The sequence below is a fragment of the Larimichthys crocea genome, chromosome VII, assembly GCF_000972845.2.
Source record: "Larimichthys crocea isolate SSNF chromosome VII, L_crocea_2.0, whole genome shotgun sequence".
Lineage (NCBI taxonomy): Eukaryota > Metazoa > Chordata > Actinopteri > Sciaenidae > Larimichthys > Larimichthys crocea.
This window is the reverse complement of record NC_040017.1, coordinates 10,670,514-10,697,151: the sequence shown is the minus strand read 5'-3', so window position 1 is coordinate 10,697,151 and position 26,638 is coordinate 10,670,514. Positions and strand designations below refer to the sequence as shown.

At 40.5% G+C, this 26,638-nt stretch overlaps 1 protein-coding gene and 1 long non-coding RNA gene across 6 annotated transcripts in view; one reads left to right on the top strand and one right to left on the bottom strand.

Annotated features, from left to right (window-relative positions):
* Positions 1 to 26,638, top strand: part of lekr1 (Leucine-, glutamate- and lysine-rich protein 1) — a 72,320-nt gene that overhangs the window by 17,432 nt on the left and 28,250 nt on the right. For all 5 annotated transcript variants that reach the window (XM_019278971.2, XM_019278970.2, XM_027280795.1 and 2 more), the window contains 4 exons: positions 2,139 to 2,668; positions 11,521 to 11,598; positions 15,023 to 15,186; positions 21,543 to 21,624. In XM_019278971.2, coding sequence (XP_019134516.2) covers positions 2,139 to 2,668; positions 11,521 to 11,598; positions 15,023 to 15,186; positions 21,543 to 21,624 — 854 coding nt within the window. The remainder of the gene's footprint in view (positions 1 to 2,138; positions 2,669 to 11,520; positions 11,599 to 15,022; positions 15,187 to 21,542; positions 21,625 to 26,638) is intronic.
* Positions 19,834 to 25,368, bottom strand: LOC113746152 (uncharacterized). The gene is made up of 3 exons (XR_003462631.1): positions 25,303 to 25,368; positions 20,449 to 20,655; positions 19,834 to 19,975 (listed from the first exon to the last, which is right to left on the bottom strand). It is a non-coding gene; the product is annotated as an uncharacterized LOC113746152 (long non-coding RNA).

The following is a 26,638-nucleotide window of genomic DNA, read 5'->3' as shown; positions in this document are numbered from 1 at the left end:
ATAAAGAATAAGGAAACAGGAGAGAAGGAAGGACAGTGATCATTAAAAAAAAAAGACTTTCAAGCATTGTCTGTCATTCTTTAGATCTCTGTCCTTTGACTTTGCAGTCTTTTCAGCTTATAGGCTTTTAGCATTTGTTCTGACCTGTTTGTAGGCGCAGATCCCCACAAAGGATGAGACAGTGAAACTATTTGAAAGATATCTGAATACATATCTCAGTGCTTAGCTGTACTGTAGTTAATCTCTTAATGTATGTTCAATATCACAAAATAGTTGTATATTTACATGTTTTATTTACATGTATTACATCTGGAGAAGCCTATTTGTTGGAGCCAGCTGATGGAAGTACACTCATTTGCATTCATCAGCTTTCCATTTGAATAGAAAGCTAATGAAAATTTATAGTGTGTGACACTATTTGAATTGTCCTGAGGGAGTAAACGTAATAAATGTGACCTTGGTGCATTTTCTCTTTCCTCTACTTTCAGCTTTTCGATCTCATCCTACATAAAAGGACGAGTTATACAGCACCAATCCAATCAAAGTGGAGTCCAATCAAAAACTCCACATAAACTACCGCTACCATCAGTCCATGGTGCTGTAGGCCCGGGAGGAAAAGGAAGGGTCACGGGGTCATCAAAACAAATTAGTTCATTTTTGAAGCATGAATGTCCACATGAATTACTGTTTAAGAGATATGCTCATTAAACAAGGTTGGTCTGAATGTGGAGCACAGGAGCAAAGGTCACAGCAGAATCAAAATCAAGCTGAGGCAAAAATGTGCACGCCACAGTCGAAACCTCAGATGTCATATGACCTCTGTGACTTGACAGCAGCAATTAAACGATCCGTTCCCACGTTGTTTTCCCAAGCTTTGTTTGCGAGTTTCTTTCACCTTGTTTACATCGTGTAGCAGTCTATTCGGAGCTTTCTGACATGGGTACTGTCACTATGTCATCCAGATTTCAGCTGCCTTTCTGCCACATATCATCACGGAGATGAAAGCTGACACACTGACACACACAGAGAAAGAAAGATCATTTTGGGAGATGCGTTTTTTTTCTTAGAGACAGCAGTAAAAACAATATCTGAAGGAGGGATTAGAGTATCTGTGTGCCTTTGCTTTGAACTGCTGACAGATAATAAGATATTTTTGACACCAGCGGCTGCAACAGATTTCGGTGGATAATGGAGCCTGTCGTTGTCACTCACTAAATGTTTTTATAGACAGCTTTGATATTTCAGTTGTAAAAGCTTCATGCAGTAAACCATGTAAAAACTGAATGCTATTTCTAGACTCATCCTCAATTTCACTGCCCCCGAAAAAAGCTGTTTTTATATTTATTCATTTATGCATGGATTATATTTTATATATACAATCATTTATGTAATATTCAACACAATTACTGATATTACTCACATAATTAGGACACAGACCTGTTAGTCATATAACTTACTCACTGGTGTACAAAAAAAATGTCTGTCTGTGATAAAGATTTGACTCATCAGGCTTCAATAGTAAACTATCATACACTATGACAAATAAATGTTTCCATGCATGCATATATTTTACACATACTCATTAATCTAACTAAAAATAAAGTATTGGATAAAATAGAAACACATGATGTAATCCTACAGTCATGTGTTAACTATCCATTCAGTTTCAGAGTAGTTTGTTTCATTAGTTCTGCATCATTACACAAAAAAGAACAACAACAGTGAAGGGTTTCACCTTTTTAAAAAATATGACCTTATCTTGGCCTGTTTTCAAGGTACTGAAAGGTACATCTTTTATGAATCATCATCATCATCGTCATATACTTACGTGCACTAATTGAAATTAAGCAACATATGAGTAAGAATGAGATGACTGTTGTGAGAATATACTTATGACGCCAAGTCACTGAAATCTGATCAAACTACACCCACGCAGTCCTGACGAACACTGAGCTGATTTATAGTGTCTTTGAATTTTAGAGCTGTCCTTAGGGGAATGTTGCTTTGTGAAGTTACTTGCCATAATAATTAAGCCAGCTATTTAAGGATACTTCATAAGTTTTGTAAATAGTTTGTATTATTAAATTAATGCTTTTCATTATCATAATTTCCCCCGTTTGTGTGTTTATTCTCCTCAGATGGAGCGCAGTGAGACGGTGTGTCGTTACTGTGGCGTAAGCTACCTCATTTTCCACGAGTTCCATCAGCTCAACACCCGTGTGGCTCAGTTGGAGGCTGAGCTCCAGGAACTGAGAGAGACCGCCCAGAGGGAGAAGGCCTGGCGAGAGGCACTGGAGCTGGGTAGGCTAGAGTGGGAGAGGGCGCTGCGCATGGAAGTGCAGAGACAAGCAGAGGAGAAAGAAAAAAGCACAAGGGAAGAGCTGGAAGAGAGGAGCAAAGACACAGAGAGAGCTCTGAGAGAGGAGTTTGAAGAAAAGAATGAGAGGAAGAGGAGCGAGATGAAGGAGGAGTATCAAAGAATCGGTGAAGAAAAAGAAAGACAACTTAGAAGAGAGATGGGCGACCTAGAGGCAGAGAGACTGACGAAGCAGAGAGAGGAGCTGGAGAGGAGTGCCGAGGAGAGGGAGAAAGTTCTCAGTGACGCACTTCAAAAGGCCAATAAAAATTTAGATGAGCTGAGAAAATACCTCCAACAGCTGGAACAGAGGTGAGGTTTGTATGTGTTTGTCTGTGCTTCCCGTCCCTGGTGTGAAATGATCTCTAATACCAGGCTTCATGTGGGCAATTATCCTGTGAGTCATCCTGTCAGCACGAAAACACAAACACACTCTCAGACCCAATCAGATGTATCCCACTATCTGGTGTGTGCATGTGCATCCATGACACAAACCTTGCTGTATAATTTTATATACCACTGTCATCTTAAACACCTTCATCACCCAGTATGTAAAAAAGGGGGGAAATGGATATAAAGGTCGATTTGATTTGATTTCCGTGAAACAAGAGTATTCTACAATATTTATTAGGTTTGCTCACTGGCTGCTGGAATTGTTTTGCTCAAGAACAAACATCCGCATACACACTTTTAACAGGGCCTGACTTAATATGGGAGGAAATAGTGTGTTTGTGTTTGACAACCATCCTCCTCTTTTTTTTTTAATCAGGGATTTGACTCTCATGCTTATATTTAGTATAAATGTAACAGAATTAGACCTCATTGCTGTGATTCACTTTGGATCAGTGTTACCAGAAACGATACATGAGGGGGCCCGACTTTGTTTGAGTATCAGGATGTGTGGAGGTGTTAGGTGGACCAAAAATAATCCTAGCTTGTTTGCATCACTCCACATGGCAGACTTAAAATATGAGTATAACTCACTCCATCGACCAAAAATGATCTCATAAATAAGTTGAAATAGGTATCTGTTTATATTAGGATGATGCTTCACATTTCTTGTGTTTTTCTTTTAACATTTAGCACTCCCAGTTTCAGAGAGGTATACGTCATGCACACGTCGAAAATATGTCAGCGTGTGTGCACGCTCGTGCGCAGCTACCCACATTAAATGACATATGGTGTTCACACACACACACACACACACACACAAGCACACACATGCACACAGGTGTTGAAGACTCCCGTCGTGTCACTTACATCAGCTTTAAAGTGTTGGTAATCAAATAGCAGATGTCTGTAATCAAACAGCCATCAAAGGCAGAAGTGAAGTTTCTGGAAAATATGTAATGAAATGCTCGCATGCTATGACTCACGAGAATACCATGAACAGCCCGAAACATCTAAAGACTGTCCTGTTGTAATATAAAACAATGACACCATTCTGAGATCTTATTCACACAAACGTATGCAACTATGCACGCACACCTGCAGCTTCACTCGCAAGTGCCCAGTGTACACCACAAATAGATCATAGTCAAGGGTGTTGTGGACAAACAGAATAAAAGAGGGGTTCATCAGTTCAGTTGGAAACCGTTTTTTTCAGCTACTTTGCCTGAAACAACGTTTGATACACATAAATATTTATAAAGATTTAGTGTGTACCCTCCTAGCTCATTTTGAGTCTCTCCTCCTGTAGTGGTTATTAGACTGCTAAATCATCTGGCCGGACAAAAGTACAATAAACAACCTTGCAGAGAATTGACTGAGGCAAAGTGGCCGGTCTATATGCTCGGTGAGCTAATTAAAGGAAACGGGCAGGAGTGTAGACTAGTGGAGATCAGGCCTAAGCAGTCTTCATTCACTAAATAGTATACTTCATGTAAACTCTGTCATTTTATTTGAGTGGGCAATATATAGGAAGAGATTAGAGATTACAGTACATAAATGGCAAAGCCAGGCTTAAACATCCAGCATGAAGTGGTGTGTGCTTTAATTTTTGCAGCCTATGTGTGTGTGTGTGTGTGTGTGTGTGTGTATGTGTGTGTAGACCACAGCCGGTATGTTCATATGGCTTGCTGGGTTTCAGGTTGTCCGTATGTTGTTATGTGTATGGTAGACTGGTGAGCCAATCCCCTAATGTAAGCTGATTATCTCTCCCATACACTGTCTCTTCATTGTGTCAAATGCAAACACACACACACAGACACACACACACACACACACACACACACACACACACACACACAGTTGGAGCCTTGGGGCCAAACATAGGTCAGGAGGTCAAAGTTCAGTCAAAGATAATGATGCACGGTGCAGTGATGTGTGAGAGTAACAGCAGTGGAGTCTTTCTTCCTTTGATTCTTTATTGTGGTGCCTTCCTTTAACTTTCTCTCTCTCTCTTGCTGTCTCTATCTGCCATCTTAGATGCTCTTATCATTTACCGTATGTCTATTTATGTATCTCCATGGTGATCTGAGTTCTAATATGGAATATATCTGTGAGTATATTAGAATTCATTCTTGTACCATTTCACCTTTTTACAAACTCATTTGTCTCTTCCTCCCTCTCTTACTCTCTGTTGATCCCTGAGCACACACACCAGCAATTTGCCAGCACTTTGCTGCAGTTGTACACCGTCACTCACACAGGTGGTAATGAACAGAATCAAAAGTGAAAAGAAAGTGGGAGAGAGAAAAGGAGAAAGATAGCATGAGAGTGGGAGTTAATGAGGATGTTCTGAATGGCTGGCTACGCAGCAGGAGTATGACTCGGTTGTTACATGAGATGTGTTTATGATTGACGGCCTCTCCCTCCCACTCTTGAGAGAATTAATACAGCTGTTTGTTGGGAAATTATATAGTTTAAAAGGACAATAACTTTTAAACAGCAATGGGTGTAAATGTTTCTAGCCAGCCGGGTAATTAAACAAAGGTTGTGGCCTTTCTGATACTCTTTTTGGACTCAAGCCAGTTTTTCATGAGCTCATTTGACTACAAACCGAACCCCCACACACAGGTTTTCCTCTTCTTCTCTTGACATGCCATTTCTTTCTTCCTCAATCCCGACTTGAGCCGCTTCTTTGCTGACACGGTTGTGTGTGGTCGGAGAGCCTGCCTGCTAACTCGATAACAACACACACGCCATACAAACCAAACCTGATTAAAATGTCACCTGTCAGACGGTGCGTGTGTTCATGGCATGAATGTGTGACAGTGTGCGTGACAGAGGAAAGCAAACCGAGAAGGGTAGCGATGTAGCAGCGTGCAATTAAACCTGATGTTAAAATGTCACCTGCTAGACGAGTTCAAACACAGATGAGCTGGAGATATTTGAATCTGTCAAAGAGAAATGAAGAAGCAGGGAAAAAGAAATAGACACATGTCGACCATGACCATGTTAGAGTTACCTTATTTACCAGTTTTTAATTAATACCACAATGTACAAAAGACCTACTGTAAGAGGTCTGACTGTTTCATATTGTATAAGCAGGTCATGTGTTTTTACTCTCTTTATCAGGATGCTGGCTTTTTTTTTTTCTAAATCCAGGAACCAGACAGAATCAGACAGTAATCTGATTTACTGATGATGAATGCATGTATTCGTTTTTTTTCTAATATGTAATCTGTAGACATGACGCTCACTTATCGTTGTCATATTTTTAGGTAGCTGAAGTTTAGGTAAGAGGCCATGACTACTCCCAGATTCCTGAGCAAAGCAACACCCTAGTCTGCACAGAAGGCTTCATTATGACGTCCACGTCATGCTCGTGTTACAGGAACAGATATGCTTTCATTTTAATCGATACACAACCAAAGCCGCTGCCGCTGTTGCTGTCACACTGCTGTCGCGCTGCTTTTGCTTCACTCGGAAACACCTGTCACTTACGAGTGTCAAATGTATTTAATCAGCTTTTCAGACGATATGCTCTTCACCTCATTTTCAGGTTGTAGCTACAGGCTGTGAACATTAAGAAGTCTGCCACTCAGGGCTGTTTTTGCCTTTGTAGCCAAACAAAAGGTGATTACAGAGTTCAGTTACTTGTGAACTTTAAAAAAGTTCATTCTAATTAAATCTGACAGAGGGATTCAAATGGATTCAGACTTTGAAAAGTGGATTATATACTGGATTTGGTATCGATAAAAAAAACTTACAAACTCCAACCCTGCCAAGCTCGGCATAGCTTTATTCTTTGTCATCATTTTGAACCTTCCCAGATACACCCATCTGGTACGCCTTCGCTTTCTGTCTCTATATTTAGATAAGTAGTTCAATTAGTTAATCTACTGAATCAAAATGATATGATGATAAAGGGTAAAATCTACCCCTTGATAGAAGAAACTGCTAAACATGTATGGACAGACAGCGCTCATCTCACTGGAGACAGGTTGAAACATATCATGTAACTTGTGCGCATGCTTATGCTGTTGAGAGAAGTGTCTGGCAATTTGATACGCTCTGCTTGCTTCCCCGTGGCTGCTCTCAGTCTTGATCCAAAACAGCGTGTCTGGGTGTGAGTATGTTTGCGCCTGTACCTGAGTGTGTGTGCATTTGTGCGTCTGTGTGTGCACACTTGTGAACACCTGCAAAGGATAAGATAATCACTATTGTGCTCGGTAACAAAAATTTTATTTGGCAGTTATGAAAAATGAATCATAAAAATGTGTAAGAGCACACACACATACACACACCCTCCCTCACACACCTGGGGCTGGGTTGTAACGGTGGTGAGACGAGGTGCAGGTGGGAGAGTGGGAGTGAGGGAGAGACAAATGATGGATGGCAAATAGAAAGGCATCCATTTGTAACAAGGAAGTACTTTATGGCAAATTAGCTATGTATGTAGTCATGTGGTTTTATTTCAATTCCTGGTTTCCACTAGCAACCACAGAAACAATACACAAATCAGTATAGTCTCTCTCCCTCTCTGTACGTGTGTGTGTGTGCTGGTAAGGTAATATGTCAAATCTTCTGCGTACAGAGTCAAACAGACCTCAAAGCCAGCATGCGAGGTATTAGCAGAGATCCAACTCCAAGTTCACGTTACCACATCAAACACACACACACACACACGCACACACACACACACACACCCTGCTGTGTCTGTCTTTTGTGTATTTCACTCGCATCGGAGGAGAACTCCTCTTCGTGGCAGAAGATGACCTCTATTCAGTGCTAATGGTGGCTCAACTTCACTGTGGGGCTCATGACAACAAGATAAACAAAAACAATGATATTAATGCACGCCTGGCAGTGTGTCAAGAACACACACACACACACACAGAATGACAAAGTTTATTTGGTAATCAACAGCAGTAGCATAGCAACCTATACACAGAAATGAAACACAGCTAGACTTTTATGCATTTGAATTAAGAAATTGACAAGCTGGAAGACGAATGTATTTTCATCTTCTTCTAGTTAATTGAGTTAGCAATAATATGATATGACTGTTGCCTGTATTTTGTACACGTATGTGTCTGTGCATGTGTGCTGTTTTGATGATCACAATCATTGTTATGGCATCGCTGACATGGTTACCAGATAACTTGTAAACAAAATATATGCAGGCAGGTGTCTCTCTCACACACACACACACACACACACACACACACACGCACGCACACACACACAGAACATATTCAGTAAAGGATAATGATTAATTGATGACTGATCTATTTAAACAGTTTAAAGCCCAGTCTTTGACAAGACCTCAAATGTGTTTTCAGCTTTTAAAATTGGGAGAGCTGAACATACAGACTGGGTATGAGTAAGTGTGTGTTCATGTCTGTCTTTGAGTGCAGGTGTGTTACGTCCTGTCTGCGCTCCTTTTTGGCCAAAGCGAAATAGCTTTTAGCTTTGAATGTCCGTGCCATGGTGTTGCTCAAAACAGTCTTTTAACTCGCTCACATGCGCGCACACACACACACACGCACAGTGGGTGAACAGATGATGCTTTGATATGGAGAAGCTTTTATGTCACTTCTAATGATGACAGGAAATGCCAACACACACGCACACACACACACACACACACACACACACACACACACACACACACAATTATACCACCACATTTACGCTGACATGCACTAAATTATCAAGAAATAGTTCTATATCAAATTCACCCTGACCTATGTCAAAAGGCCTGGAACAGTAAATGCTTGACAGTCATTTCAAGGTAAACACCAGTGTCACAGCTGCAAAGAGTGATCCAGGAATTATGCTAAATTTGTTTTTGCCTGTTTGTTTTAATACCCAGTAAACTGCACCCTCTGTAAAACATATATTGTACACATTGATCCCCACACAATAGAACAATACAGGCAGTAAAGCATCACAAGCAATTAGAGCAAATAAAGCAAAAAGGGGCTTATTATTATTTGCATAATCTGATAGAAATAGGGAAGAGCGTCCCAAAGGTAAGGGCCAGCATTAGCAAAATTACAATCACCCTTGAGTTAAAGCCCGATACAAAAACTCGGATAAACAGATATAATGACACAGAACATTTTGTACACAGTCTAAGGCTTAAAATAAGCCTACTAGGAGAACTTTGGCTTCGTGATGTTGACCTTCACTCCAAATCTCTGAAAATACGAAGGAGCATGAAGCTGGTAAACTCTGACGCATACACACGCTAAAAAAAGGAAAAAAGAAAATTGACTTGGTAGGTCACGATAACACTGTGCCTTGCAGATCAGTGTTGTTGATGCGTGCGCCTGACTGTTCGTGTGTATGTGTGTGTGTATAACATGTCCTGATGAGGCAGTTGATTTGGGCTGCTGGTAGGGGGTACTCTAATCTGGCACGCATTTACTGGCACCGTGCTACCTAGTTATTCCACTGACAGCCACTGCCCTGGGAACAGGAGCTCAAGCTCACGCACACAAAGCACACACAGATTCCTATGCAAAATACACGCACATTCACGAAAACACACACATGCACGCACGCACACCCCTCTCGAGGCAGTGTTCTTTCTGATCTCGCTTTGGGACTAGTGGGGACAGATGGGTGAACAGTGGGAGTCTGGGCTGCCATCACTTGAAAAGCAAAGGCATGCACGCACATTCACACACACCCAGACAAACACGCACAGACACACACAGACAGGATCACAGGCTCAACCAGACATGGTCAGAAAGTGGCAAACATACAAATAAAATGCACACGGTAATGTATAAGATGCTTGACTCGCACACACAAATACAGACACACACACACACACGCATCAGCTTAGCCACAGTCACACACATGTACTTGTAAACATGCACTCAGACTGAAACATGGCTTCTCATTCACACACACGCAGGATTACTAGAAACATTCTCACTGCACACCGCTCCCAACCTCCTGACTAGACATGCAATTCATCACAGAAAGACAGAAAACATTTATTTGACCAAAATAAAAATCTATTTCAGTTTGTATAGAAAAAAAGAACAACATACTGTATATAAAAGGTATATAAAAGGTACGTAAATAATATAAAAAAATAATTAAAACCTTTAAAATGCTCTCGCTTACACACACACATAAACTGCGATTCTACAGATCATAATGCAACCACCACATCATGATCATATTCTACAAATAAAGACTGCTGGTTCTGTATATGAACGATCATGCTTGACTTTTGGGAACAATATATAATGAAGAGAATCCAAGCTGAAAGGCCCACTTATTATTGACTCCGAGCCTTTAGCTGTCTCAGATGTCACCACATGACCTAAATGTGAACTTTCAGTCACATGATAAATAAACATGAGCTGTAAGCGGTGAATCATTCAAGCTTAGATTATCCTGACTGTAAGACTGCTCGTGTGTTTTGTGGTAAATAAAAGAGCAGTATTTAGATTATGATGCCATTGGACTAAAAACGGACTGTGTTAACTATGTATCACCATGTGTACATGTGTGCTTGTAATGTGCCAACACAACTGACATTGTCACTTTAACTTGGCGAGCAGGATAAGGTTATATAGCAACATAGATTGCCTACTTTCTATTCAACAGTTTAACAGCGTAGCATCATATGTTTATATAACTTTGCCATCCTGGAGCCGCAGCAACTATTCTAGCTTCTCCTATATAAGGAATTTAAGATTTACTGTCTTGCTCATAACAGGGTGAGCTCCCGTGCATCAAAGGGTACACGAGCATCAATGTCTTGAAAACATCTCTTCTGCACTTTCAAATTGGCTTGCCTTACGTTTGTTTCTAAAGTGCTGCCAATAAGCAGAAAATCCCCCTGGCAGGATTACGTTCAAATTACACTTCTTGATTAAACTTTGTTGGTCATGATTATTACCTGTCTGGTTTTAGTCTCTATTTGTCTAGCCGGCTCCTTGTGATACGTACTGCTCATTATGTTTATAACTCTCTGTCTGGCTCTCAGAGTTTATTTGTTGCGATTTTAGGAAAAGAACAGGATGTATTCTTTCTGTCTCCAGAGTGTTCAGGTCACACAATCTCAGTGTTTACGTGCCTTTGTTTAATTTTTCTTAGCTGGCATCTGTCTGTCAGATTGGATTTTTTTTTTTTGTCTGGAATCCATCAGGCTGTAAAACGTACGCTGACTCAAGTTTGTGGTATTTGCAAGTAGTCAAGAGCTATAAACTTTAACTTCTTCACGTCTGTAGATTATTGTTGGTCATAAAACAAGCTTATGGATGTATTACCGCTAACAATCGGACAGGGATGGTGCAGTAGACTGTGGTGAATTGAGAAAAGTGTGTTATGCCTACTCCCAAGATCTGTAGCTAAGTAATTCAGTTACTTTCTTCTTTTCCTACATAAATGATCTCTATTTTGCACTTCAATCCCATTAAATATTTGCCTTTCTGCTTTGAATACTCTGCTCATATTCAACTAATAATTCATTATGTATTGAATTATCTGAAACAAGACAAGATGAGCTGAAGAGGCAAGCCCATATCTTTATATCAATTACCTCTAAGGAACATTTAAATTTTTCATCCTATTCCATTTCATCACGATCATCCTCTCTCTTCTCAATCATTAAAGTTGCATCACCTATAAGCTCATTTTACCCCATGGGAGCACAGTGGCTTTACGTCAAGCTTAGGTCCTCAAATGAGCGAATATTGCTTACGACTCTTCACCTCATTCTTCTCCTCTTTTCTTCGTCCTTTCGACAGGCTGGCAGTAGCAGCTTTCACGAAGGAGGAGGCGGAGCAGTTTCTCGGAAAAGAGAAGCAGCAGGGTGAAATTCTCAGGTAAGGAACGCAGAAGGATGAAATGACACCAGATAGTGGGGGTTGCGTAATGTGATAAAGGTTTGAGTAAAGCCAAAGCAGGGTGGAGACGAAGCACAAAAACAAACGATGGAAAAAAACTAAAATAATAAAAAAAAAAAACTTGCAGAGCATGGGTTTGCATCACCCTGATTGGCTCTCAGCTCCTTGACCAGATGCACGGCAGGAAGGCCAGGACAGATGGGAAACAACTGTGTGAGATGATAGAGGGAAAACAATAAAAGAGAGAATGGAAAAAAACAAGAGAGAAAGTTAATTCAGCTGTCCCATTGGTTATTTTAGAAGAGAGGTGGAGGTGAAGAGAGTGGGAGGGAAGAGATGAGACATCAGGGGGGGAAAAAGTGTGTTTCAATCAGGCCACTGACATTGAAAGCTGCCAAATGAGTAAACCATCCGGTAAGCAAACGCACGTTGTCTCTGTCTCCCCCTCTTTTTTTTTTTTAAACTATTTTAGCCTTATCACCGTTGACAGATCTGGCTCATATCTGTTCCTGTTCCTCCATTTGGTGCTGTCAGCCTTATGATTTATGTCATCTGACATTATAAAACCGGCTCTCGTGACAAGCATTGCCCATACTCTCCTCCGCTCCTCACGCACGCACACTCTCAGGCACCGCGGAGCAGCTCAGAGTCTCCCCTCTCAGCCCGTCTCGTCTGAGACTCACGTTCATTTTTGATCACCTTAAGCCACAAACCCTGAATATGAAAAACAACAACCACTCAAACCCAGCTGAGCTCTCAGAAACCGTCACATCACTTAAGCACGCAAGACCAAGCCGTGTTCACGATACAGGCTTGTGCCTGTTCGTGCAGGTGTGTGTGCTCCCACATATGTGTGTGTGAGAACATGAAACTGTTCAGTCTGCTCTCACCCACATGTTCCTTCAAAAGTGTTCTTGGAATAACAGAATGTTCTATTCTAGCACTCGACTTTTCCACGTCCACACTTTGCATTTGTTTGTGACTTGATTGTGAACGTGTGCGTGACTTGTGTGTGTGTGTGTGTGTGACTTGTGTGTTAGCTGAGCTGGTGAACTTTCATGTTGCTCTTCGTCTGAACATATTTCTATGAGAGTGAGAGAGTTTGAGAGGAGAGAGAGGGAAAGAGAGCACTGTGAAACATGGATGTGCCCTTTTTTAAGGACATTAAGGTAACATCAGTCCTTCATTTCATCTTTTACATTCACTTTTTATTTTGTGCTGCCTCATTTTCTCTCTGTAAATTATCAGTTTCTCACTTTCTATCTGTCATTTCCTACATCTATGAAAGCCAATAAATGAGAAAATAACTGAGATCATAACTATTTAAGACACAAACTAATAAGAACTGCATTGCATTTACGTCATTAAGGAAAGAATCATATATCACTGGAATTGTGAAGCTACATTTGAGTAAACAATAAAGCTTCTCTCTCGCTTACTGAAAGTGTGAGAGCGTGAATGAGTGGATGTGAACTGTCATGCCTGATGCGTCATTTATTGGTCTCAATAAAAGGTGGCACAGTCACGTTTTCAAACTACTTAATGGGGAGACAAAGCAATTTTTAATTTCTGTATTTTTCAAATCAAAATCTGATGACGCTAAATGACTAAAACCGTGTTTCATTTGCTGGCAATTAAATTAAACAAACACAGTAGAGTCATTTTCAGGGTCAAGTACTCTTAAGGTACAACTCCTAAGTTGATTTTTTAAATCATTTTTTAATTAGCTAGGTTTTAAAACAGAAAAAAACAACACAGCTCATCTGGTAAATGAGCTTCTTGTGCTACAGACTTTCAAACTCAGTGAAGAAAAGCATCTGCAGACTCAAAACCCCTTTTAATTTTCACAAGGTTTTAATACGTTTTAAACGTTTGCTTACCAAATAAGCAACAATGACAGAGACTTATATAACAAATAATACTCTGTCTTGTTTTTTTAGAACTACTTTTGATGCATGTTTGCCATTGACTGATGATATATATTTGAGAGGCAAACAAAAAATGTGAGAGAGAGAGGGAGAGAGAGAGATGACATGAGACATAGATCTCCGGCTGGACCGGATACGTCGTCTTACCCCCTCTTAGCCCCTGCGGACAACCTACATATGATTCTAGCCGGTGTGCGTGTGTCTCACATGTGGTTCTTTCTCCTACTCAACTCTCTTTACATGCTGGGTGTATTTTTACTGGAGCAGCACACATCTCTGCAGTGTGTACATACATTTACTATTAACTTAACATTAATTAGCGCAACCTGTACTCAACACAGCCCCGGCCATGTTCCCATTCGCCTTAAAACACGACTCTAACAACCGGCCATGTCCTAGTATCGCTTGCTAGTCAAATATGGTTGCAATCGAGTGCTCAGGACCTGATACATGAAAACAAGCACACACAGGATCAGGACCACACGCTCAAAACTGATGCTCAGTGAATCTGTGTCTGCTGGCTCTCAAGTGTTGACTCAAGTGTCACAGTTCTTGTGTCACCATTAAAATGTCACATTATTAATTGTAATATTAATTATTGTGAAACTAAAATACTACACAAATTTTGTAATTGTGACAAATGTGTGACTTTCTCAGCTACACAAATTTTGTAATTGTGACAAATGTGTGACTTTCTCAGCTCTGCTGCAGTATTTATGTGTTTTAGGGATGTAATGATATGGAAAATTTGACATCTCGATTATAGTAACCAAATTATCACGGTTAACAATATTATCACGATATTGTTAACTGCTGTACAAATGCCAAAAAAACACATACATTGAAATCATTTCGGGAAATCTTGTGATTTTCTTATCATACTAAAACATTGTGTGTGTGTGTGTGTGTGGCCAACACTGTGAGCAGTGAATTAAATTAACACAACAGCGTTTTATTTTATTTCCTGGAGCTAAAGCAATGCCTTCATCGCGATGAGTCTGTTATTACATATCTCGATAATCCACCGAGACACGGCCATTTTTATCGCGTAAAAATCACAGTACAGTAGGCTCTACTTCAAAAGCCCACAGTTAAACACATTCACATCAGGGAGTAGTAACCACAGTCGTCTGCTCTTACACACTGATAAACTCCAGTGGAGCAATTGGGGATTAGGAGTCATAGTCAAAGTATTTGTAAAGAGAATTCCCCTGCCAGTTTGAGATGCCAAGTACAATCTTACTGAGCCACACCATTGTCTGATGTTGTCTTATTCACACACTTGTCACTTTAACAGCACTTGTTAACAGCTACCTAGGTAGCTATTAACAGCACTGTCTCAATCTTTACGTGACAGCTGCCATAAGATGTTCCGAAATTTTATCTGTCTGTGATGTCGTAATGAAATAAAGTGAATTTATTGAGACAAAGTTCCATTTTGTCTAGTTTTCAAGCTGTGAATTTGCATGTTTCAGAGGTGTGTGTGCACAGCAGCAGCGGACCCTGCGAGAGACGCTTTCCACTCTCCACTCTTCTGGCAAGCAGCTCAAAGATGTACGAGGTTTCCTCAGCCAGCTGATGGGGGCCTGGCAGACCTTCAGATCTCAGATACTGCAGCACTGCACACAGGTGTTCTCAGGTAACAGACACAAACACATTAACATACACATGAACACACACACACACACCAACTTCAAGCTTAATATTTTGAGGAATTATAAACAGATCAAGTGAAAGAGATTCAGGGTAATTTATGCGTCTTGTAATGCAGAGCTGGACATGAAAGAGAAACGTTGGATTTAAAGGAGGCAAAGAGAGGCGAGCAAATAATCTCTCGGCAGGAATAAATATTAGTTTAACTGTGTTGAGGAGTCTTTTAGTTCTGAAGGCAGCACCCACAATGGATGACTATAATGCGTGTGCATAGATGTGTGTTTACAGTCGTTATACAAACGCTTGTAACCTTTAAAGAGAATTTCGTCAGAAAGGAATGTGTGTGTTTTCAAGGGTACGTGTGTAAATGCTGTAAACTTATGAAACTCTTACCATAAACTTTAAAGAGACTCCGAGCGAGAGGAATGAGGCTGGGTGTGTGTTTGTATGCGTGCGTGTTTGTGTTCATCGTTGACAGTAAAGTAACCTCCGGCTCACCTCATGGGTGGGTCTATTTCTCCCTGCTGCACGTTCCAAACAGTTGCCAAGTGTGTATAAATACGTGTGTGTGTGTGTGTGTGTGTGTGTGTGCGTGTGTGTGTGTGTGGCAGAGAGGGAGGGAATAAGTGAGAATTTCATAGAGGAAGATGAAAAAGAAAGTAGTCTTTTTGTATTGATGCCGTGTGAGTATGTGTTTGTTCAGTGACGTGAGCATGAAAGGCAGCTGCTGCACGAACCAACAGATGCACTAAAATACACACCCAGGAATTCACACACACGCAGATAAACACACATGCACATATGGTCACAAAAAAACTCCATCTTCTCTACACATTCACATTTAGAAACTTAAGGGTAGTATCATACTTTATCTTGTTGTATGCTGTGTTTTGCTCTGTCTTGTGGTTCCAACTCCCAAAATACAACTACTTGCAACATAGGGCATATTTGATGGTAGTTCGACTAATGTAAACAATATGAAAACCTAATATTTTATTGCCTAAAGAAGGCTTTTGTGTACATTTCTGTGGCTTAAGCTAAACAGTCTATTTGGACGAAGTTACATTGACTCCCTACGTATACTCCTACTTTTTAAACACAATTTACATATATGTTTTATATTTTAATGTTTGTTTTAACCTCATGTCATTTACATATGTGTAGCAGATTATTTCAGTCACCAGTTCAAGTCCAACAGCTGCCATATCTCTTGCCGTGAAGTAATTTTCAGTAACTTATCTCTTTAGCTGCACTTTAGTCCCACGTGTTTATAGCTCACATAGCACACATAGCACAAAGCAGGTGACAATAAGAGAAATAACTGACAAGCACTTGACATAACACAGGACCTGTGTCACTGCACATGGAAATTACAACGCCCAGGAAAGGACACACACATCTGTAATCAATATATTATTCCTACAGTCTCTAACAGATATTCAGTTAACGGTGACCAAGCACCAAAGTCTCCCAAATGAAAAGCTGGAACAAGAGAATCTTGAAAATGGGCCTATGGGTCTTGTTGGACTGAGCTGTAGACCTCTACAAAGCACACACCCTAGCCAGTCACCTGTATATGACTCTAAAACGATATGGGCGTTAGCTGACAATTAAACTGTGCTACCTGTCTATCAGCCTTCTGCGGTTAGTGTTAAACAGCAGAAGAAAGGAGAAGGGGGGGTGGGGGTGGAAGACAGAAAGAAACATAAGGAGGTTGCCTAATGTGAACAGATGAATGCGGCTTATGGTTAGGTGAAGAAGAAGAAGAAGAAGAAGAAGAAGAGGGAGGAGACGAGAGAACAACCTCAAGGGGTGTGGAATTTTACAGAGCACAGGACAAAGACGAGCACTGAGAGCAGAGGAAGACATGAAAACATAATTAATCTCTGTTCACTTTGTGCAGATGTCAGCAGCTGACTCTTACAGCTTTGATTTGAAGGTGATGGACAGAGACTATTTGAGAGTGTGGGAGTTTTATATTCAGTGTTTTGGAAAAGAGGATAGAGGGTTGTCAGTGAAATTAAGGTGAAAGGCTGTGAGTGTGACTAAGGCTGTATAAATGTGTGTGTGTGTGTGTGTGTGTGTGTGTGTGTGTGTGTGTGTATGACCGATCCCTGAACCGCAGCCATCTGCCAACACCCTGGGCCATCCTTAAACTATATGGTATCTGTTTCCCTGGAAGCCAACTCCGTATGTGTGTGTGTGTTTCATGGTGACAACAGCAATAAAAAACATCAAATATTTTCTTGCACAGCTTAGTAAAGAGATTTCCTTACTGTCACCTCCCTGTCCAGCTCTGGCTCCACACCTGTCTGTCTCTGTCTGTGTTTTGTTACCTGTCGTTTAGAACTGTAGTATAATATTTCAAGAGCTCTATTATTTAATGTTTAGGTAGGAAATGTGTGTGTTGCAACACGCTTGTGATATTCTTGTTATGTAGACTCTCTTAAGAGTACCAGCTGCGTACGTGCTAATAGGTGACTGTAAACCAACTGTAATTTACAGGTTTCTATAGTGTCACCGGCTCCTGTAGACTGTGTTACGTACAGTGAGCTCCTTGTACGTTGCCTCACACTATGCAAATGCAAAATGCTGTGGGTCAGAGGAATATGGCAGAAATGTAATATCATATTTTCATTAGTGTATGATCACCTGAAAATCAGAATTGTTTTTGTTACCAAGAGGATCCGCCATTTTGAATAGCCATGTTTCTATGGTAGCCCAGAACGGATAAGCTAAACATTTTCTTTTTGTTGTTTTTATCTTTTAGTTTAGTGAGGATTGAATTTTAAAGGTCCAGTGTGTGAAATTAAAGGTGATATATTTAAAAAAGCAATGGAATATAATATGCATAACTATGTTTTCATTAGATTATAAGAAGCATTATGCTTCTGTTACTTTAGAATGAGCCTTTTATATCTACAGACTGAGCAGGTCATCTATGGGGTCCACCATGTTGGACTGGCATGTTTCTACAGTAGCACAGAACAGACAAACCAAATGCTGCCGCCGTAGTTTCTCCTACAGTACATGTTTGTAGGCGAGGTGAGCAGTGTCAAGTGAAAAAATGGCTAATTATGTTGATTATGCTGATGATTTGCCATAAATGTCTGAAGCTATCAGATATTATTTGCACTTCTCTGGTTAAGTTTTGAGTTACTCGGTCAATATGTCAAAGCGGAGGAGCACACTTGTATTACTTAAAAGTAAACAAAAGTGTGCTTTGGCAGTGCTGTAAGCAACCTGCACAGCAACAGTACTCTAAAACTGTTACTGTGCCTTGGTGGCAAGTTGCCAGCAAGATGCTGTAATATTTACAGCCACCTTGTTACACTGTGTGTGTGTGTGTGTGTGTGTGTGTGTGTGTGTGTGTGTGTGTGTGTGTGTGTGTGTGAGCACTGTGACACATAATAGGAGCACTGTAGAGAATGTCAGATTCTAGTTTGCTTTCATCGCAAAGCCTTTCTGCTCCATCAAGGAGTTATACAATTATTTCTGTCTGGATGTGTCTTTTACGGTGTGTATTTGTGAGTGTTTTTGTGCGGATTGTGTGTGTCTCTACGCAAGTGGGTCTTTGTGTGTACATTCTTGTTTGTTCGGTATTACTGTGTGTCTGTCTGTGTGAGTTTCTGTGTGTTACTTTACCCTGGCGGACCTCGTCATGTCACAGTGACCAGAAAGCAATTATCGGTGTATTGCCCCATTGAAGAGCACCTCCTACACTCCCCTCTTTTCTATTGAGAGAGAGAGAATGAGTGAGAGAGCAGCAAGATGAGAAGGGTGAGAGCAACACAGGAAAACGGAGCCACAGAAAGAGAGGAAGAAATAGAAGGAGAAAGGACTGAGAGGAGAGGGACGGCGAAGAGAAGTATGAAAGAGCAAAACAATGAGAGAGGGAGAGAGACAGAGAGAGAGAGAGAGAGATGAAAACAAAGACTTGGAGGAAGAGAATGTCAAGCTGACATTGCTGGATCGCTTTGAGAACTCTCCAGAGCCACAGCCACTGTGCCCTGCTGCAGCGCTCTGAAGGACCCTCACAGACATCTACTCAGTAGTCATACAGTAGACACATACATGCACGCACACACACAAACATATTCTTTGAGACGCTCCACTATGCGTACAGCTACCCTGTCTGCCATGCAAACAACTAGTCATCCCACGCAGAGCCTTTGTCTCTTGGCTTTTTTTTTTTTTTTTTTTTTGAAAGATGTTTTCTACCATTAATCTTAACTCTACACATGGAAGCAAAAGCATGTATGTTTGATGAATCTCTGCGTGTAATGTCCCCAGTGAGCCACTTAATGTACAAGCCATACAGAAATGATGAATGGGAATATATCAGCCTATGATACAAACGCTTTCACCATGCAGCAAGCGTAGAAAGAAGCCATGAATGTACACTACCTGTGGAATGACTTGAATATTCATATATTATAGCAGGCAATAATATCCCCTGCAGCATGCATCATAGCCTCTTGTTGTTGCGTACTGTATCTGCATGACTGATAACTCGTAAGTTGATAGGATTGGTTCCTTGGGTATGTGACATATGAGACTCTGTATTTTTTTTTTCATGGCTACGCTGCCTTTTCAAAGCAAAAATGCTCAGCCATAGCCTTGACTGCTTATTTTTGTTTATTATGTGTCTTATAAAAGAAATATAAAAACACCACATGGACAGGGGCATCCTGGTGGCTCACCCAGTGTACTAAAGCTGAAGTCCTGTGTTGCATGTCACACCCTCTCCCTCACCACCTTTCCTGTCTGTCAAGCTGCCTCCGTCAAATAAAGACAAAAAAATTACACGACAACACAAAAAACATGTGTTAACAAGGTAAAAAACTAGATTTTCCTCAGACAGGGTCTTTAACGTACATTATATACTCTCCACTGATTGATTTGTTGTTGTCAGCTATGAGAATTGCAGAAACACTGTTGGTGCACAGCAGTACTGTGATATATACTGCAGCTGCAGTCTGTGCAGACAAGGTGTAATAACTTAGTGTTTCCCTGACAGTTAGCCAATTCAGAGTTTTTATAGGGCATAAAGAATCAGCACAGTTTGGTATTTAGACCTCAAATTATGTACACCCTCCTCCCACACTGTAGTTCCACCCAGGGAACTCCTTTTTTAACATAGAAACCATACACCCACTGGTTTGGTTTTAACTATAATAATTACTGTACACTGATGTTGATAATGTGGGTGGTGTGATGATTTTCACGATGATAATTACCCTCTTACCCCTTAACACCGAACAGGAAGAGTTCTTCTTCTATCCATGAAGGCCGGTATGCAAATATTTCTACTAAAGATAGTAGTCTTTCCAGAAAATATCCACTCCTGCCTGGAGCTGCAGTAAGTTCAGCGTTACAGTCTGACAAGTTGTAGTGCAGTTCTTCATTTCTTCCAGGTCTGTTTTGGAATACATTTATTCGCCGACCTGGAAACCTGTTATGTAAATCCGAATGGTTAAAAGAAAAAAAAACACTTCTTCACATTGCAAGATAACAGCAGGTTCAGATTTAAGCTGGCGACATGTTCAGATGTGTTTTTATTTAAAACGTCTCCAAGAATTCATGTTTTGCTCTGCGCTGTCATTTTTTAAAGACTGTTGTGTTTATTAAAAGCATCTTGCTTACTAATTATTTTCTTTTATTCTGTGGCCTTTTTTTTATTTCTTTTTTGTATTCTCTCTCATTGCTGTGTACACATTGTAACAAAACTGCCAAGGTGAAAATTAACAGACAGTGAAGGAAGGAAACAGTAGCAAACACAGCAGCTACTTTGTATCAGGCACACAACAACAAGAGTGCCAGACTGGTGTACTATTTCATGGCTTCCCCTGAGCACAAATTCCCTCGTACTCCTTCTCTGCCTCTCTTTCTCATTTTCCACCGCTTCCTCATGTCTCATTTTTCCGGCTTGATTTTTTTTCTTTTTCTTTCAACCCTACAGTTTTTCTCCTCACCTCCTTGTTTGAGGTACTCTCACATTTCTGTCTGGAACTTCTGTCTTTCTTTTGTGTTCCTCCTCCTCCACCTCTTGTTTTGTTTCCCATTCCAATCTTGTCAGTCTCGTAGATAGTTTCATTCGGTGTAGGTTTCCTCCTTCACTCAAGTGTGAAGTAACAATGTGATAGAAAACTCTACCTGCTGTATGTGTCTGTCTCTTTTGTCCCCCGCTGTCTCTCTCTTTCTATAAATCATACAGTGTAACAGCCTCTGGTGACAAGCCTGTCTTTGAGCTGGTGTTATATGCAGGCAAACTTTTGTAAGCTTTTACAGCATCCTCATTATGTCAAGTAAATTCAAATCTGTGTGTGTGTGTGTCAACAGTGCTGAGAGAGGAGCTGGAGCATTCCAATGTGGGTTTTCAGAAAATGAGAGAGGAAAAAGAGCACCTAACTCAGCAGCTGATGTAAGTGTCTACAGTATGTGGTAAAGCACACGCACGCACACACACATTTATGAAAAACACGCACATGCACAGATGGGGACGCAGGTGGATCTTGGTATGTGGAACACGCCGGGTGAGGAACAGGTCACAGCAGGGCTTGTCTCTATGTAAAATTTTCCTCCACCAATCAAAACCTTCTGAACAGTCCCACTGGCACCGCCCAAACCAGGAAATGCTCACATTCCACATACTGGGCCTGCTAAGCTGCAACAACAGAGGACTTGACTTGTATACACTCACACAAAGGTCTAGTCAGGGGTTTAGGACTTCAGAAAAAAGTACGTCCCTGTGGCTTTTGAAAATATGCTGATGATGAAGCTGTGTCAGTTCAAGCATTTTGCAGCTCCCACTTTTTTCCCCCCTTTCCCTTCCTCCTTAATATGTACACACACTCAACATTGGCACACACTCTCAGCACATGCCCTGACTTTACTCAAGCGCCATCATGAGGTTGGCATTTGTATTTTTTTGTGAAATGTTTGCTGTTTGCCGTTTAGTTCACACATTCATGTCTCTCTGAGTCTGAGGATAAATCAGAATTCCTTTGGTCCTCTCTCAAGCATCCCTGTAGTCCTGCTGTTAGTGGCCTAACTTTTACCCAGTGCAAACCACAGTGCAGTGCTAGTTTGTGACTGATGCAATTCACACTCATGGCCCACATTGTGTAAGTAGCAAATGTACTTGCACACACCTGTATGCCTATGGGAATGTTGATCTTAAAATGAGGTGTGGTAATTTCGTTTTTTTTTTTATAGTTTTGCCAGGTATCATACGCAAAGCGTCAGGGGAAGGGGAGAAAAAATGTGTTCGTTTCAAATTAATTATATAGTAATTATGATATATTTAACATTTTAAGTCAAATATATATATTAGCGTATTGTAAAGTAAATTATGGCACAGCATAGGGCAATCCAAATGTTTTTATCTGGGAAAAACAGACTAAAAGCTAATGTACTTCTTAATGCAGTTCTTATGCAGTGCTTTTTCTGTTGCTACTCATTTAATTCAGATTTTGCCACCCATTTGGCGTTTATTTACTCTTAATAATTAATTTAATAATTCAAAATGGATACATTTTTGCATATTTGGTGCTCTCCTGACACAGGTTTGCACTGTACAGTGGCATCTAATTCAAACATTCACATGTCACATTGAATGACAAACATGCACTTTTGAATCTTGTGTCATTCATATTTAGTTCAAAAGTGCATGCACACACACACAAACACACACACACAGATGCAAATGGAAAAACACTCAGAGAAACACGCACACAGACGGACAGAAAACACAAACATCCTGAGGGAGTAAATATGAAATGTTGCTTTTATCAGATAATAAGAAAATGAAAGGACTACTTGACCTGACAGACTGCAGATGAAGCTCTATTTTTTCACTAATGTTTCCTCCATGTCTTTCTCTTTGCTAAATGTTTTAGTCATATTGACCATCAGAAAATACTGATTTTGTTTTTTCCCTCATTCTTTTTCTTATCAAAGTGGTTCTGCTTTCAGTTACAGGAAAGACTGTCAGATGCAGTATCTACATAAAATGTGTACATATCAGACTTTTTGTATGCGCCTGTGCAAGTGTGTGTTGGTCCGTCTTAACACTGGTTCGTTTTACGTTAAAAATAGTTTCGTATGTTTGTGTGTGACATAATATTCAGAAGAGAAGTTTTTTTTGTGTGTGTGTGTTGAAAAGAATGTTACCCTACAGACACACTAACACACATCCGGTGCACAATCGGACACAAAAGTGGTGATTTTACTGTTGTAAACATCATGAAACATTTATTTATTGTAATAAATATTTCACAATGAGTCACACTTTTGATATCAAACAGATTTGTTTAATTCTATCTCCTTTTTCTAACCTTTGAAGAGTGTTGAGTTTTATATTAAACAAATGAAAAGAACTGGCTTTAGTACAAGCTTATTCAAGATATGATTAATCCACCGTCATCTGTTACCAATAAAATATATTAAGATAATGCTTTTGGGAAAAAAAAAACACTAAACAGGTTGGTTTGCTTTCTGGAATAATTCAAGAACAAGAGCAGTGCTCAGCTAGATCTCTTTTTTACTATCAGTAAAAACCTTAGATTGACTGCTCTCCCTCTACCCTGCCACACAAGCTGTACATGCCACTGTGTCAACTTCATGTTTGTGTGTGTGTGTATGTGTGTGTGTGTGTGTGTGTGTGTGTGTGTGTGGAATGCGCATGCCCTTCCAATACAGGGATCAGGGCTGAGACAGGGAGGATGGAGGGGATGTTTGCAGTCGCACGCAACGGTCCCAGACATATGGACATATGCTATAGAGAGAATGAGCCTTAAGGCTGTGTTGCATGTTAAGGTGTATGTGGGGGAGGAGGAGGAGGAGGAGGTGGGTGTGTGTGTGGGGTCAAGTCTGAGACTTTATTGCATGATAAGGAGTGTGTGTGTATGCGTTTGTGTGTGTGTGTGTAGGATTCTGGGAAAAGAGGCGCTCAACAGCACTAATGTCTACACTGTAGTACTGTGTACAATATTAAACTTAATCTGTGGGCCAATTTATTTTTCAAATAGTCTCTTTACTTTCATGTTTTCCTAATGATAATATTTCTAAACAAACATTTGACAGCCTGTAACAAATTTTAATGGTAATCTGTCTTGTCCGTTTTATTTATATAACCTAAAGTCACATGTTTGTATCAGAGGACGTTGCACATGTACAACAGGACACCACTGATCTCTAGACCTTAGATTCTGAAAACCCACGAAAACAATTTAACAGGAAATAGAAACATCAAGAGGACCCCAGAGGCCAAAGAGGCAGGATGGACAGATATGCAAAAAGTGTTGTATTTAAAGAGTAGACACAAGTTATAATAGTATAATTATGAATTTGGAGGAACATAATTGCAATTGAAGGTGCATGCAAGGTATGGTATTATATAAAGAATAACTTGAGTAAATATTAGGTGTAATAAAGTCAAGAGTTTTAGGAAAATAGTGAAATTGTGACACTAATACTACTATTTACCTCATTCTGTCTTGCAAAAATGTTAAGATTAGAAATATTTATTCATAAAATGTAGTAGAGTGTAAAAATATTCAGTTACACGTAAATCCTGCATTGAAAATCTTACTTAAGTTGAAGTATTTAAGTATTATCAGCAAAAATGTACTATAAAATGAAAAGTAAAAGCAGAATAATGGCCCCTGTAAGCATTATAGTAGTATGTTGATAATTAATACAGACCCATAATTCAAAGTGTTGTACTGTGTTGACGTGAAGATAATCTTTGCTATTTATATACTGTTGGGTAGTTTAATCTATAACAATCTATCAGATTTTATAACTTCAGCATTGAATGAAATAAAATGCTAAAGTAAAGTACACGTGTCTTTGACAAAGAATAAAATGAATTCTCTTTCTGATCCTGAGCGTTGGAGACAGTCAGCCGAGGTCTAGACTGAGGTCCAGATGGCACATCTGAGTTGATTGGCTAACCCTGCTTTCACTGTCCAGTTAAAGCTGATTGGTCGTCTGTTCAAACACCCTCTTCCACAGCCGCTGTGTGTCTGTGTGTTTGCGTGTCTGTACAATTGTGTGTGTGTGTGTGTGTGTGTGTTCTGTTTCCTCTCAGTCTCACCGTGTATCATATCAGCTCCAGAGTTTCTCAAACCTTTGATGCGCGCTCAAAATCCAAGAACAAAAAGTAACAGTTTGTTTGTGTGCGAGAGGCGTTGCCACGACAACCGGCCAACCTTTGACCCTCACCTCCATCAAACATCAGTGTTCCGCACCTGTTGGGTTTCTGTGGCGCCAGGCCCGTTGCCTCGGAAACGCACACACACACATATTTCAGGGGCGGTTTAAGGACAGTGAGCGGCTGTGGAATCCTTCTGATCCTAGCATGCAATCTGATCAGCATGCCACAGAGACACTCAAGGACAGCTTGTTTTGTCATGACTACTATACACACACACACACACATAGACTTACACGCACTAAAGGATCTGTTCGCTTGCTTATCTTGATTGTGCACCTCAATGTTCACACGTGTACATGGACTTCCTCGGTGGTGTACAGTGCTTGTATGATTTGTTGATCACCTTGTTGTTACCTCACTTGCTATTGGCCACCGAACAAAGGCGTGACAGGCAGTTGCAGTACTTCGCTTGACAGCGTTGTCAAAGGATCAGAGAGATTTCCCGTCTTCCTGTAACTTCTGGATGCCATGTATGTCAAACGTGTTGGGAAGCTTCCTGCCGCATTCTGATTGGCAGGAGACACTGAGATCATCCTTTCATCAGAGGATGAACACATGGATCATCCAACACAGATCCAGGCCAGGTTGAAAGGATGGATTAGAGGGAAGAGAGAGATAGATGAAAGACAGGATGGATGCGCTGAGTAAGGGAGGAGAGATGAAAGAGTGCACGATGGAATGAGTGAAGGTCAAGAGAGAAAGAGCAAAGGATTGATGTGATTGATGTGATACAGCTTGTTTTCATAAGGCTGATGCACGCTGACTGATCTGGGTGTGTGCATGTGCGCATTTAAGTGTGTGTTCGTGCATGCCTGTGCAGTAAAATAATTATTGATCTCAGGGTGTATCCAAGAACCTCATTTCCCACAAGATCTTGCCCTGCCATGACATAAACACGCACACTTTCCTGTCTCCCTCTCTCACCTCAGTCCACTGTTTACTGTATCTCCTTTTAGATAAACACAGTCACAGCCGTGCTGTCTTTAGTTTCTCTCTCTTTCTGTCTGAGCGCTGATATCGTGTTTGCACATGTCACACAAAAAAATGTGTATTTTCCTCAAATGCAGGGAGGGTTTTTTCCCTCTTATGTGTCTGTTTGGTATTTTGATGACTTGTCATGCACCGCAGTGGGAGGAGAAGCTCAGCAGGGTGCCACTGGTACATTACAATTTCGGTATCAAGATTCACCATGTTTCTTCGCCGTCCTCCACACGTC